Raw genomic sequence first — 12,658 nt, forward strand, 5'->3', positions numbered from 1 at the left:
TGCAATAAAGGAGAAGAGAAGGGAAAGGCAATGGTTAGCGCATCTGTTGGGCCAGTAATGGGACGAGGTAATGTTTAAGAGCACACAGAGCGCATTACGCTGGGAATGAGACTACCTGGCGGGCAGAGCCCGCCGCGTCCCTAATTCTCCTCTTCAACTTTGTGATTTGCTAATGTGAAACACATGTCTCCCTTTTTGCACCAAGTTCAAATGGCTCTGGAATTCCAACCGTGCTGCTCAGCGACTGAACCAGAACAAGGGGAGAACTTGTCAGGATTTAAGAGCTTTCAGCAAAGCCCTTCAATTGCAGCCAGCACCCTATTCCGCGGAAGGATATCAATTATAGATAGTGACTTGCTTTAGCAGGCAGTCGGGCCTGTCAGGCCCTAGATAGACAACCATGAAGAATCATGAATCTTTCTATTAACTGTAAGAGGGGGAAAAAGAATGGGTCATGGCTGTAAATAAGGCAGAGCATCAGAATGGTTTAACACCTTGCCTCTTGGTCGCATGGAGCATGAAAATTCAGCTAATTCACAAAATGCCGTCTTTCCAAGGAGAGCCAGAGGAATGGAAACAGTTAAGACTTCCCTCCATCCTTAAAAAAAAAAAAAAAAACAACTGGGGTTTGCCACTGGTATTTTTTCCACCTGCCACCAAAATAATTAGGTGGATATGGAGCTATTCCTTCAATCAGCAGAGACTAAAGTGCTCGTGCTATGCCAGGTCACTGCTGATGCAACCAGATAACACCCACCGGAAGGAAGGTACTTGCATGTCATGCAAAGTAAAATCGACTTAAACGCACACAATGGGAATCTCCGCACTTCAGGTAAAGAGTAAAAAGGTGGAAAATAAGTGACATGCCCTAGTGTTTTTATTTAGGTTGTGGCCAAGTTATAACTGTAAGCCACTTAATGTACGTAATTTATCTCAGACTAAAATTAACATCATAAAGGTACTACATTGGATTTTCTCCTACTCCTGACATGAATTCCTTCTAGCTGGTTTGGAATCAAAAATTTCCCCTGCATGTGGATTCAGTCAGATTTTTTACGATAAGACACACAACACGGTGGTCATTCAAGTTGATCGTTTAAGCAGATTTACCGCAAAACTACTCAGGTCTCTGCTAAAACATCATCACTCCCTAAAGCCTTTTGCCACTGAGATTAAATACACCTACAAGAGTCACTGTCTCTTAAAATCTTTCGCATTCAGTAGGTAGCAGAAAGGTTAAAAATGCTACATCAAACCTGGTCTCTAATGAGGAACACGATTCCTTTGAAATGTAGACTCCAAATAAGCTCTTGCTCCATCCTGCATCTGGTAACATCTGAACCATAATCACAGCCCTCCTTGGAGAGTACAATGACTTATCCTCAGAAAAGGCACCATGAGACAGTGTCACCTCTCCGGAGGACATTTCCCAAAGCAAGCATCTCTGGTAACATCTCGCTCACGATGGCAGTTTTCATGCAAACCGTTCCCCTCATGTGGGTTATTTACTCCTTCTATCACTAAGGGTATCCCGGGCATACTTCACTCTTCGGGAATATCTCCCTACACTAGAAGAAAAATTCCAAACTTTTTCTTTTCCCCCTTTGGTAGGACCACGTCTGTGGTTTCCATTAAAAGTCAACAAGAAGAAAGGGCCATTAAGTAAGGCTTGGCTTAAAAATAACACTTGCCTCAAATTAAAGAGAAAGAATCGAATTAAGTTCATGGAAAAATCTGGAAATATACCTTAATTAAAAACATTTGACTTTCTAGGTTTCTTGCTGTGCTGAGAAATCTATAATTCCTCCTACACAATTACAAGGAGACATGATTAAGAAAGAAATGTGGGTGGGGGGAGCCCTGCTGATGTCATGTTAACTCCTCAAAACATTCTGTACCTAACGGATCGCAAATCCTGGCAAAGGGTCTATTTAACACTTTGCCGCGATGACAACGTGTGGAATACATCACAGAGGAGGAGCCAACGCAGACGACACCCTGGAGAAGTTCCTGCGGACGATGAAAAATGTGGGATGTTTCAAGAACTGTATAATTTTAGCGTTTAAATGGAGAAGGGTTATCAAGAAATATGGGTCATCTAAAATTAAAAGTTACTAGAAAAGAAGAGACAACGGGGCAAGTATGTGCGGTGTGTGCGTGTGGGGTGGGTGGGGCCCTGCTTCTCTGTCAGATCTTCTGTCACAGGACAAGCGGGTGAACTGGCCACACATAGCAAGACCATCCGTAATGCCTCGATGAGACCCTGTGCTTGTGCACAGGAGGGTATGAGCCTATGGCTGTCTGGTCTCCATGATCGAGAGAGACAGACCCTTCCATCTCAGTTGCTCCCGGTCCCATCAGCTAAGGAGACTACTCTGGCGTGAAGGAAAGCACCAAATCAAATGAAGCACCGGCAAAGGAAAAACGCCTCATCAGGCACATGCACATGGGTGTGGGGAGCACACTGTGTTTTTAGAAATAAAACCCACGGGGACAACACCTCTGGACCTGGTATAGTAAGCCGAAGCGCGGATCTCGGTCTCACCATGCTGCAAGTTTCAAAAATCCACGCCACTGGACACATTTAAAAATACACATCACTTTTTCCATGAACTACCCACCCTGCAAGGGTTGGCCTTCAGCCAAGAAACTGTGTTAATGGCTTCCCCAAGCATCTACCTATCTCATGCAGAGTACTAATTGCTGCATAGAATCCTGGGAGGTTCCTTGGCCTTGAGGGTTTGGAAGAAGAAGGCAGAACAGAAGAAAAGGAATTCCCCACCTCTACGATTTTTTTTTTTTTTTCCCTACCGTGGCTGGGTCTAGGAGAGGAGAATCAAACTTGGTTAAAAGGTTAATAATAATTCATGTCCAGCTTACTATTACTCAATAACCATCAAAGACGCAAACTCAAAATAGTGTTTTCTGGCTTACAGGATCAGAGTCATTACGCTCTCTATTGAAGACTTTATTGAATTTTACACTAAGCTTTAGCTGACTGAACAGGTCAAGCACCATGGCTCAAGTTCTCTTTATTCTCAGAAAATCATAAAGCCCTCTCCAGTTTGCAGCGCTGCTAGCTAAGAAACCTGACTCAGCGCGGGGTCAGGGAAGCCGACACCACAGCAAAGGTCACGTAGTTGTAAAGCCCACTTCCCGAGTCCTCCCGACTTACGTGCACCAGCTGTTCCTGAGTGTCAAACTCCCGGGTGCAGCCTTCCCAGTGGCAGTTGGTCTCATAGATGACTTCAGGCTCCTGTTTGCTTTCGTCTTTGTCCCCTTCCTCTTTCACCAGGGTTGTTCCTTCCGGCTGTTCCTGGTGGGGGGGGGGGAGAGAGGGAAAAAAAAAACAGACACAAATGAAAGACAGATAAAAAAAAAAAAAAAAAAAAAAAAACTGATCATATGGGTCTTCATCCTGAAGCAATTTTTCAGGGAAAATAAAATAGAGCCCAGGTCTAGCAGCTGGGATTTATGGACAGAAGAAGTCAAATGTATGGAATCATTTGTGTGCGTGTTTTCCGATTTACCAAATATATCTTCAGAGATTGTTAAGGTGGGGATTAAAAACAACAGTTCCAACCGTAATGATGATAAGAAATTGAGGCCAAACTTTGCCCCTGAATACGAGAGAGAAAAAGAAATTAAAATGTCATCCCATAAGAGAAGCAATTAAATTAGGTCATGCAGTCTTTAGCCAAAAGACTGGCCTTTCTCTTTCGGTTAGATTCTTTTTCGTGTATTAATTTGTTGATTCTCACATTTTGGAATCAGGGCAATGGTTTACCAGTAATTCTAATTCTGCCTTCCCCTGCCATTAGAGGCTGTGACAGGCACTTTCTGGGTTTTAGAGGGATCATGTCTTCCTGGTTCAACCTCTGAGCTCCGAGGATACGGCTTGCTGCCCAAGAACCACAGCATCTAAATCTTAGCAGCTGAGTCTTTTCTACTGTCCGAGGCAGCTTCACAGCAGTGAAAATGCAAACAATTTCCAGAATTCTGGGAGATGACTAGGTGCACAGATTTGGGATCTCATCTGGGGCAGGATGACAAAAACTGCATACGAGCATTTAGGTGTAACCAGCAAGGCTGTTGGCCAGGAAAATTCAAGGAGAAGGATGGATTTCAGAACCTATGACACCCATTCATTCCATCCTCAGAGTGCTCACTCGAAAGGAAATTTGGGTGGAGGTAGTCTGAGCTGAGGGCTGGAACAGCCCGGATGTAGAAAGGTCCAGATTCTGTGGACATCCAGACTCCTGTCCAACCCCTAATTCCAGGAATTAATATTCACTGACCTCCTTCCTGTGTCAAGCACAGGGACCCTAGGAGACGGTATTGTAGGCATAATAAACACATTTTAAAACGGAAACTCAGAGGGTCTAAATGCCTTAAAGAAGAGACCAGATTGGACCTTCAAAATTTGTCCTTTCAAGACCCTGGGTAAAGAAAGGACCAGAATCTAATTGGCCTTAAGTTAGGTAAGATGTGCCTCGATCCATCCCTCCATTCTCCAAGCCCTCCTGGCAAGTGGGAAAAGGCAAAATGGGAACAAGTAAGAACATGAGCAGTGTAAGGAATATCATCAACTCTGCCTAGCTCTGGCTCAGGGCCAGGAGTTCATACTTCGGGGCCCGAGACCAGGGCTCAGGACTGAAGCTTGGTCCCTATCAGTGATCAGGAACAAATTAATCCAACCGCTTACACCACGAACTACAGTTTATCTCCCCCCGCCCCCCAACAGCTTCCTGCAGCATTTCTGAGTTAGAGAATCAGACGGAGTCAGACTCTATCACTGGCTTCCTGCCAAATTTGCGGGGATGGCCAAGGCCAAGGCCAAGAACACAGTGGGTACGTAAATTCTGTGAGAGAGCTCAGCTTGGAGGGAGCCACAGGCCGGTGGCAGAGCCCTAGTGCCTCACCTGCTGACCCCGCGGCCCTGGGCTGGGCAGGTCTTCGTCGGGCTTGATCTTGGACCGCTTGTTATGCATCAGGTCACCCGTGCTACTTACCGCGGACTCACTCGTCGGCTTGTTCTGGTGGTCACATTGACGGGGACAGAGACAGAGACAAAGATTAGGTTTCTAAGGAGCAGGACCAGAGCTAAAACACACAACTGTAGATGAGCAGGCCAATGTGGCATTAGAACAAGGACTCTGGTAACGCCCCAATCCCATGACAGCAGACCTCAGAAAATGTGTCTGAGGCCAGAAAACACAACCATGAGGCAGCTCCTTGGTTCCACTCAGGAGTGGAAATTCCCTGTGGCTTCTAGGGGTGCCTGGGTGGCTCAGTTGGTTAAGCATCTGCCTTCAGCTCAGGTCATGATCCCAGGGTCCTGGGATCAAGCCCCAAGTCAGGTTCCCTGCTCAGCGGGAAGCCTGCTTCTCCCTCTCCCACTCCCCCTGCTTGTGTGCCCTCTCTCGCTGTCAAATAAATAAACAAAATCTTTAGAAAATAAATAAATAAATAAATAAATAAAATACATACATAAATAAACTCCTGGTGGCTTTTAAAAGCTAGAAGAATAGAGCCAGGGGCCTGGGCTTTCATGAGCTCCAACAGTGTATTTAGAACAGAGTTGTGAGGTGGGTAGGAAACTAAAAGAAACAATTTGCAACGTTCTTTATTTAGAGGATTCAGACTCTTCTCTGAGCGGGATCAGTGAGAAGGTTAAGAGCAGAGGGCACGGCGTGGTCTGTCCCGTGAAGTTATCACAGGATTCGGAGTGCCAGTGGAGAGTCACCAAACGAGAGTGACCCCTTCACGCAGCGTACTGCCCTGAGGAGGGTTACAGACCCTCATCAAGCAGCCCGCTGTCCCACCGAGGAAGAAACGACTCTGGGGGAGGAAGCCACTGCTGGATGAGGAACACACACATGCCCACTCATCAAACCTGAAGACTCTGGCCCTGGGTTAGGAAGACAGCGGCATGGAAGCCACAAGAATGCCAAGGTTGTGGGCCCGCTTGGAGCTCCTGGGCTGGGCATGGCTCTCCTCTACGATTACAGGACGGACCATCAAGCTGTGTCTCTCACCTGGGAGGACTCCGAAGGGCCCGAGCTGACCTGGACGGGGTTCAGAACCGTAGGGATCCCAGGAATAGGCCTCTGTGTTGGAAACGTTGGAGCAGGGTGGATGAGCGGAGGGCTGTGTCCAAAGGCCGAGCCTAAGCTCTGTTGTCGGCTCAAGATCTGTTGATGCATATGGAGGGACACGGGTGCAGAAGGGTAGGTGAAGCTCAAGGCAGGGCTGCAGGTGAGGAAGAAAGAATAGAAGGCTCTCATTTACACAGGACACAGAGATTACTGCGAGCACACCAAGTTTGCATCATTATACCTGGTGCTACCATCCCCAAATGAGAGCAGGTCTCCCTGTTGAAATCAGAAGGTAAAAACGGCTGCTGATAAGCATCTTGAACACTTCCAAGAGTAACGCGGCCACTGAGGCAAGACACGCGTGTGCCTGCAGCCAGACACACAGACCTGAAATAAGGCTCAGCGTGACGGAAACAAAAGGCGTCGGCTCAATAACAGCTATTTATTGCAATAACAAACTTTATATAAAAAAGAGAATGGGTGACTACATGCTTTATAGTACTTTTATTGGCTCTCAGGGCCGTATGTTTCCGTGCATGGAGCAATTCCTTTAATCTCGGCTCACGCTGCGTGCTTTCATATGTCTCCAGATCTTATTACAAGAGGAAGGAAAATCAATTGGTTAAATGTGTTTTGAACACCATGCTTGTCATATCACTCATTTGTTTGTAAAGATGGAAAGCTTGGTTCATCCAGAATGCCACCTAAAGAATTTCCATCAGTGCCGTCTGGTTACAGAAGCTGATGGATTAACCTCTCCTGGCTGAAATCGGTGATCAATGGGCTTCGGTGGAGGAATATTCCAATGGGAGAGCATGGCTCCCTCTCCCAGCTAAATAGCATTAAATGTCTATGAAAGCCCATTATACATGCTAATGCCTGGCACCGCTTCATTATGCCACAGCACCGTCCAGCCTACAGCGAGTTTCAAGGAAGCCGCACAATTACCTAAAGATTTCTTGACGGGTAGATGGTGTCAAATTGTTCTTTGTGTCGGCACAGTTTAGGAATCAAATCCTCTTAAAAGAATGAAGTGTTCTTGAGGAATTTGCCAATGGCTTAAAAATGCATGAAAAACTGTAACTGCATTCATGAACATTTCCTTCTTAAAAATAATCAGTGAAAAAAATATATATATATATTTCCTCCATCCTGCTGTGTAATACCCAGAAAGAATCGGGGTTTCTTGTAATGTCAAAGGTAGAATTCATGCAAATTTCCAATCTGGTGGGTTAATTACTATTGCTGGTAAGCGCATTAACTGAGAATATAATAATTACAATAACAAAATTCAAACCACTTCAACAACTTTAAGTAATAATTCTGAAGATATACTCTGTTCATTAATGTGACTCCACATTTTGCCTATTTGACTACAATCCATGAAAGGCGGCTTCAATGGGATTACATTACTATTATTCCTACAGAGAACCTTGCATTACAATAGCTTGCCCATTTAAGACTGAATATCATTAAAGAATACCCTCAGAGAATTTCATCCAGCTTGGAGGAACTCTCCTTTCATTCTGCATTGTAGTTCTGTAATAAAGGCAAGCAGAAACATGGTGAAAACAGTCATTGTTCATGGCAAGTTAGGGAAAAATCTGTAATAATATTCTGTTTCTGCCATGCTATAGTTTCTGCCCGTGTTTCCGAAAGCAACCGTGAATGATTACAGCAAGACTCCACTAAGGTAGCCGTGTGGATGATTGATAGGGCATTAATCAAAAGATGCATATCTGCCCCAGAATTTGTTCACAAGCTTTCTTCTAATAGCTGATTTCATGTTCACTGAGCTCTATGCCAGTTTGTCCAATTTATTTTTCAGCGTACAAGCCATTCATCAAAAAACACAATGATTTAACACCCCCACCCCTTCCCTTTTGGTGAATGGGTATTACTGAGTATAACTACCTTATTCTACTCATTAAAAAAGCAAAAACCAAAAGACCCCACTACACATGTATTTACAATGTGACACAGAGTTTGCAGGAGCCTCCAGACACCTTCCTGTAGTTTCCTGAGCACACACGATTGGGCAGGCGTGGGAGCGGACACTTTTAATTCCGGAAGGCACAACATTTGGGGGCTCAGAAAGTCAGGACCTGACTAAGAATTGAGGCCACTAGAGAAAACATTTCAGAAGGCAGAACACGCCCTCAGTTGTGTATATAAGCAATTTACAGATCAGGCATGATGGATCCATTTTTACTTTTCAAAAGACGTCAAGAGAGAAGGAAAGCAAGGCCCAGCTTCCTGCTGCGGGCTCCATCCTCAGCTACACTCGGTCTGACCTCAGCTGACATCGGGAAGGGCAGGGACAGCTTTCGACACATTTGGGGAACGTCCCATCCCCTTTCGGGGCTGCTTTCTTGCTGATAAAAGCAGGTGCCAGGAATAAGCATTCTCCAAAATCCATGTCAACTCTTCGCTTCTAGGGGATATGATGAGAACAGGCAGAACGGCTGAGCGTGTTCAACCTCACTGCTTATTCATAAGGAGCCGGCTCTGTCCTCCACATGTAAGGGGCGGGCAGTGGCAGGCCTGGTCCCCACCTGCAGAGCCGGTGCTGCGGGAAGCTGGAGGCTCACCCAGATCACACAGCCTCCGCAGGACTCGATGACACACGTCGTTCTTGGCTCTGTCACAGCATCAGCAAGGATCGGGAGCCAAGGCTCCTGCTCTCAGAAGACCCCACATGGAGGTGGAGACAGAGTTTGTAAGGAAGAAGCGGAGGATGGGCAATGTCCCGCCACCACGTGGGGATGTCGGCAACAACAGAAAGAACATGTGGAAAGAACGGATGGGGAATTCCCATGGGTGGGGAGTCAGGGGTGAGGCACCATTCCTGCTCTGATTCGAAGTGGCCCTGAGAAGCTCCGCCTCGGGAAGGGGGGGGTGGGAAGCAGGAGAGCCCCCGGCCCACTGGTGCTGCCGTGTCCTTCCCGAGCTCAGCACAGTCACATCCTTTCTATTGGCTGGCTCTTAGCTAAATGTCACCTCCTTGGACAGCGAGGCCTTCTAAGACCATGGCCCCAGCAAAAGGAGCCCCCCTGCACGATGGGTCCTCTCACTTTCTACTGTTGGACACTTCTGTTCCCAAGCCACACCCGCACTCTCTGAAGTCATGCCCTGTCTCTGTCTCGACCATGAGGTCCCCATGAGCTGACCCTCTGGCGCCAGGGACACTGCCCAGCACCCAGCAGGCCCTCAATATTGAGTCCGTGAGCGACCGAATCTCTTCTTCAGTGTATTGGTGCCCACTTACTGCTGCAACAAATTACCACAAACTTAGTGGCTAGAAACGACACACACTTACTATCTCCCTGGCTCATGAAATAGTACTGCGTTCTTCTGGAGTCTCTTGCAGCTTCGAGAGGCTGCCCGCATCCTCTGCTTGTGGCTTCGTATCACTGCGACCTTCTTCTCTGACTCTGACTCTGGTCCCCCACCTTCCTCGTAAAAGGATGCTTTTAATTACATCAGGGCCACCCGAATAATCACAAGTAATCTCCTCATCTCAAACTCCTTAACATAATCCCAGGTACAAGACTCCTTTTGCCGTGTAAGGTAAGGGGCTCATGCTTTCCTGGGATTAAGACCTGGACTTCTTTTGGGGCCTATCACACCAACAGTCAATTTAAAGAAAAACATGTTTTCCTCTGAAAACTACAATTGGACAATTTATCTATAAAACAGTCTAAACAAAGCTAGTGTCTAGATTGATGTCTTTCTACAGAACTTTAGCGGCTGAGGATAGTCTTTGCCAATTGCAGAGGTCAGAATTAAAAAGAAAAGATAAATCCTAACCTTTAGAAACCCTGAAAAAAAAGCTTCCTAAATAGTTCTTGTATTCATTCTATAATTTCCTAGAAATTAAAGTATTGATATTGTTGAGAATTTTTATAAATCTCTTCTGTGTCCTCGGAAGCAGGGCACGGTCTAATTTAAAACTTGGTCTACCTGAGCTTTATTACCTCAAAGCCTTTTTACATTTCTGCTCACCCTATTCTTTCCTGTGGATCCTGTGCAGAAAGATTAATTTTATTATCTGATTTCTGGATTCTCTTCACTCAATATCTAACATATTAAATATAATTTTGAAAAAATTTTTTCCAGCTTTCACTTTTCCAAATGACTGTGGGAATGATGGAGTAACTTAAAACACACAAACACTTATGAATTATTTATCTATATTTAGTCGATGAGACTAGGAGAAAAAGTGTCACATGGCCCCCATCTTCCCAAGCAATGCGCTAACAAGGTCATAGGCCTCCTGAGACAACAATCCAAAAGTAAGTCTTATGAAGGAGAGGAAAAAGAAGTGCTCAAGTCCAGAAGTCTGAGGAATATGGGTCCAACAGTCCCCAGAACCCACTGAGCTGTCACCATGGGATGTACATTCTAAGCGACCCAGCCTAGACACAGTTTGCAACAGTATTTGGAAGAGCTTCTAGAAACTAGTGATCCTTGCAAAACACTCCAAGAAATACTTTTCTAGGACAAGAGTTATTAAGACAGAATAAGTTGATTTCATATTAATTTGCCCTTTACTTTTCTCAAGGGCAGAAAAGGAGAAAGATGTGGATTTTAGGTCCTTGACTACAATATGGACAGTATCCTCAACCACCGAATATAATTTCTATCCATTAGAACAGATTTACAGTTATAGAATTTTTTGCTTTATAAAATACCTTAAAGGAGCATTCCTCTGTGTTTGGTGACTCAGCAATAGAACTTTGAGCACATCGACATTAAAAAAAAAAAAAAAAAACTACTCATGGTCAGTTCCCCCTTTATGCTCAGCTTTGAGCTGAGGTAACAGTGATCAACAAACTGTTGTCTGAGTGGGAACCGGTTATCCTATTTTCAAAGATTTAAAATGAAGGCTCCCAAAGTCTGAATCTTTGAAAAAGTTTTGATGTATTTATCCTTTATCAAAAATCAGAGGTAAAGTTTTGTCAATTCTCTTTTGCAAAGTATGGCCAAGTTTTGCAAATTGGGCCCTGTTTCTTAATGTGGAGTAAACAGCATAGTCACAACTCACCTATCTGGAAGTCTCCTATCTGGGAATCTCAGCAACTACCCCCAACTAGCTAAATTTGGAGTGTAAGTAGAAAGAAAATGTTAAGTGAAATAAATGTCCTAAAATGCACACATGAAATCCTGCATCAATTCAGTATGTTTTAACCAAGGACTTTTTATATATCCCACTTACAGTCCCAGAGCATAAAACAAGTTTTGCAACTAGAAAGCGATATATCATTACAATCAATACATGGAACTTTGAAATTCATAATCACTTTTCACTTTCACAACATTGTTTTCTCACACCAAGGAAGTAATGTGAGCCAACATTTGTACAGAAACCTTGTGATCAATCCGTGCATCAAATTTATATTTAATTCCTAGAATGACATGTGAGTGGAGACACTAAAAGTTCATACTGCAGAAAATCACTCACTAAACATTTATTCAACCCTACCATACATAAAGGTATTTCAGTCATTAATATTCAGGTCAGATGGATGAAGCGCAATTAAAATGGCTATCAGATAAGCCCACATGTGTTTTAAAAACAAGTGAGGCATTCTACACATGGTGGGGGCAACAGGGTGGGGGGTGTGCCAGATAATGCAATATCGGAACAGGATATAACATGGCATAATTTGGCCTGCTGCAGTCCTTTACATCGGAAGGGTAAACAGAGCTGATTACAATATTGAAGAGATCTGTGATTCAAGAAAAATAAAGAAAATAAATAGAGGAAGTATCAGAAGGATGGCAAGAGGCTGGATCACACAGCCACTGTGCACTTAAAGGTAAAGGTTTCCACTTGATTATCTAAGGACTCCCAACCAAAATGATGACTCTCCCTAGGGTCACCAAGGGACAGCTACGCCCACTGCATGCAGGGACCCAGCTCCTCTGAGTAAACGCACACCCTACACAGGGAGAAGTGGGGGGAGGCTGCGGGGAAGCAAACAGTACCCCACACGTCTCACCTCAACCTGGTTCAGCAGAGAGGCTCACGGGTTTCCAGGTTCATTTCCAGAACCCGCGTCACTTCCTACCAGTGTGAAGAGTAACCAACACGCGGAGCCTCTGCCTGCTTAGGAAATGTCTTGTTTTAAATATAAGGTCATCGCTAACTACCAACAAACACGTGTTTTTAAATTGCTCAGGTCGCTATATTTTGTTCAGATGTGAATTTTGGAAACATCCTTAAAAGAAATGCACGTTGGGGCACCTGGGTGGCTCAGTTGGTTAAGCGACTGCCTTCGGCTCAGGTCATGATCCCAGTGTCCTGGGACTGAGTCCCACGTCAGGCTCCCTGCTCAGTGGGAAGCCTGCTTCTCCCTCTCCCACTCCCCCTTCTTGTGTTCCTGCTCTCACTGTGTCTCTCTCGTCAAATAAGTAAATAAAATCTTAAAAAAGAAGAAAGAAAGAAAAAGAAAGAAAGAAAGAAAAAGAAAGAAAGAAAGAAAGAAAGAAAGAAAGAAAGAAAGAAAGAAAGAAAGAAAGAAAGAAAGAAAGAAAGAAAGAAAGAAAGAAAGAAA

At 44.7% G+C, this 12,658-nt stretch overlaps 1 protein-coding gene across 3 annotated transcripts in view; it reads right to left on the bottom strand.

Annotated features, from left to right (window-relative positions):
* The window catches only part of GLI3 (GLI family zinc finger 3), a 267,733-nt gene that overhangs the window by 61,287 nt on the left and 193,788 nt on the right, over positions 1 to 12,658 (bottom strand). For all 3 annotated transcript variants that reach the window (XM_073886897.1, XM_073886896.1, XM_073886898.1), the window contains 3 exons: positions 6,039 to 6,252; positions 4,923 to 5,036; positions 3,176 to 3,316 (listed from right to left, as the gene is read on the bottom strand). In XM_073886897.1, coding sequence (XP_073742998.1) covers positions 3,176 to 3,316; positions 4,923 to 5,036; positions 6,039 to 6,252 — 469 coding nt within the window. The remainder of the gene's footprint in view (positions 1 to 3,175; positions 3,317 to 4,922; positions 5,037 to 6,038; positions 6,253 to 12,658) is intronic.

This window comes from Callorhinus ursinus, unplaced genomic scaffold (genome assembly GCF_003265705.2).
Source record: "Callorhinus ursinus isolate GAN/ISIS: 27379988/994484 unplaced genomic scaffold, GSC_fseal_2.0 scaffold73, whole genome shotgun sequence".
Classification (NCBI taxonomy): domain Eukaryota; kingdom Metazoa; phylum Chordata; class Mammalia; order Carnivora; family Otariidae; genus Callorhinus; species Callorhinus ursinus.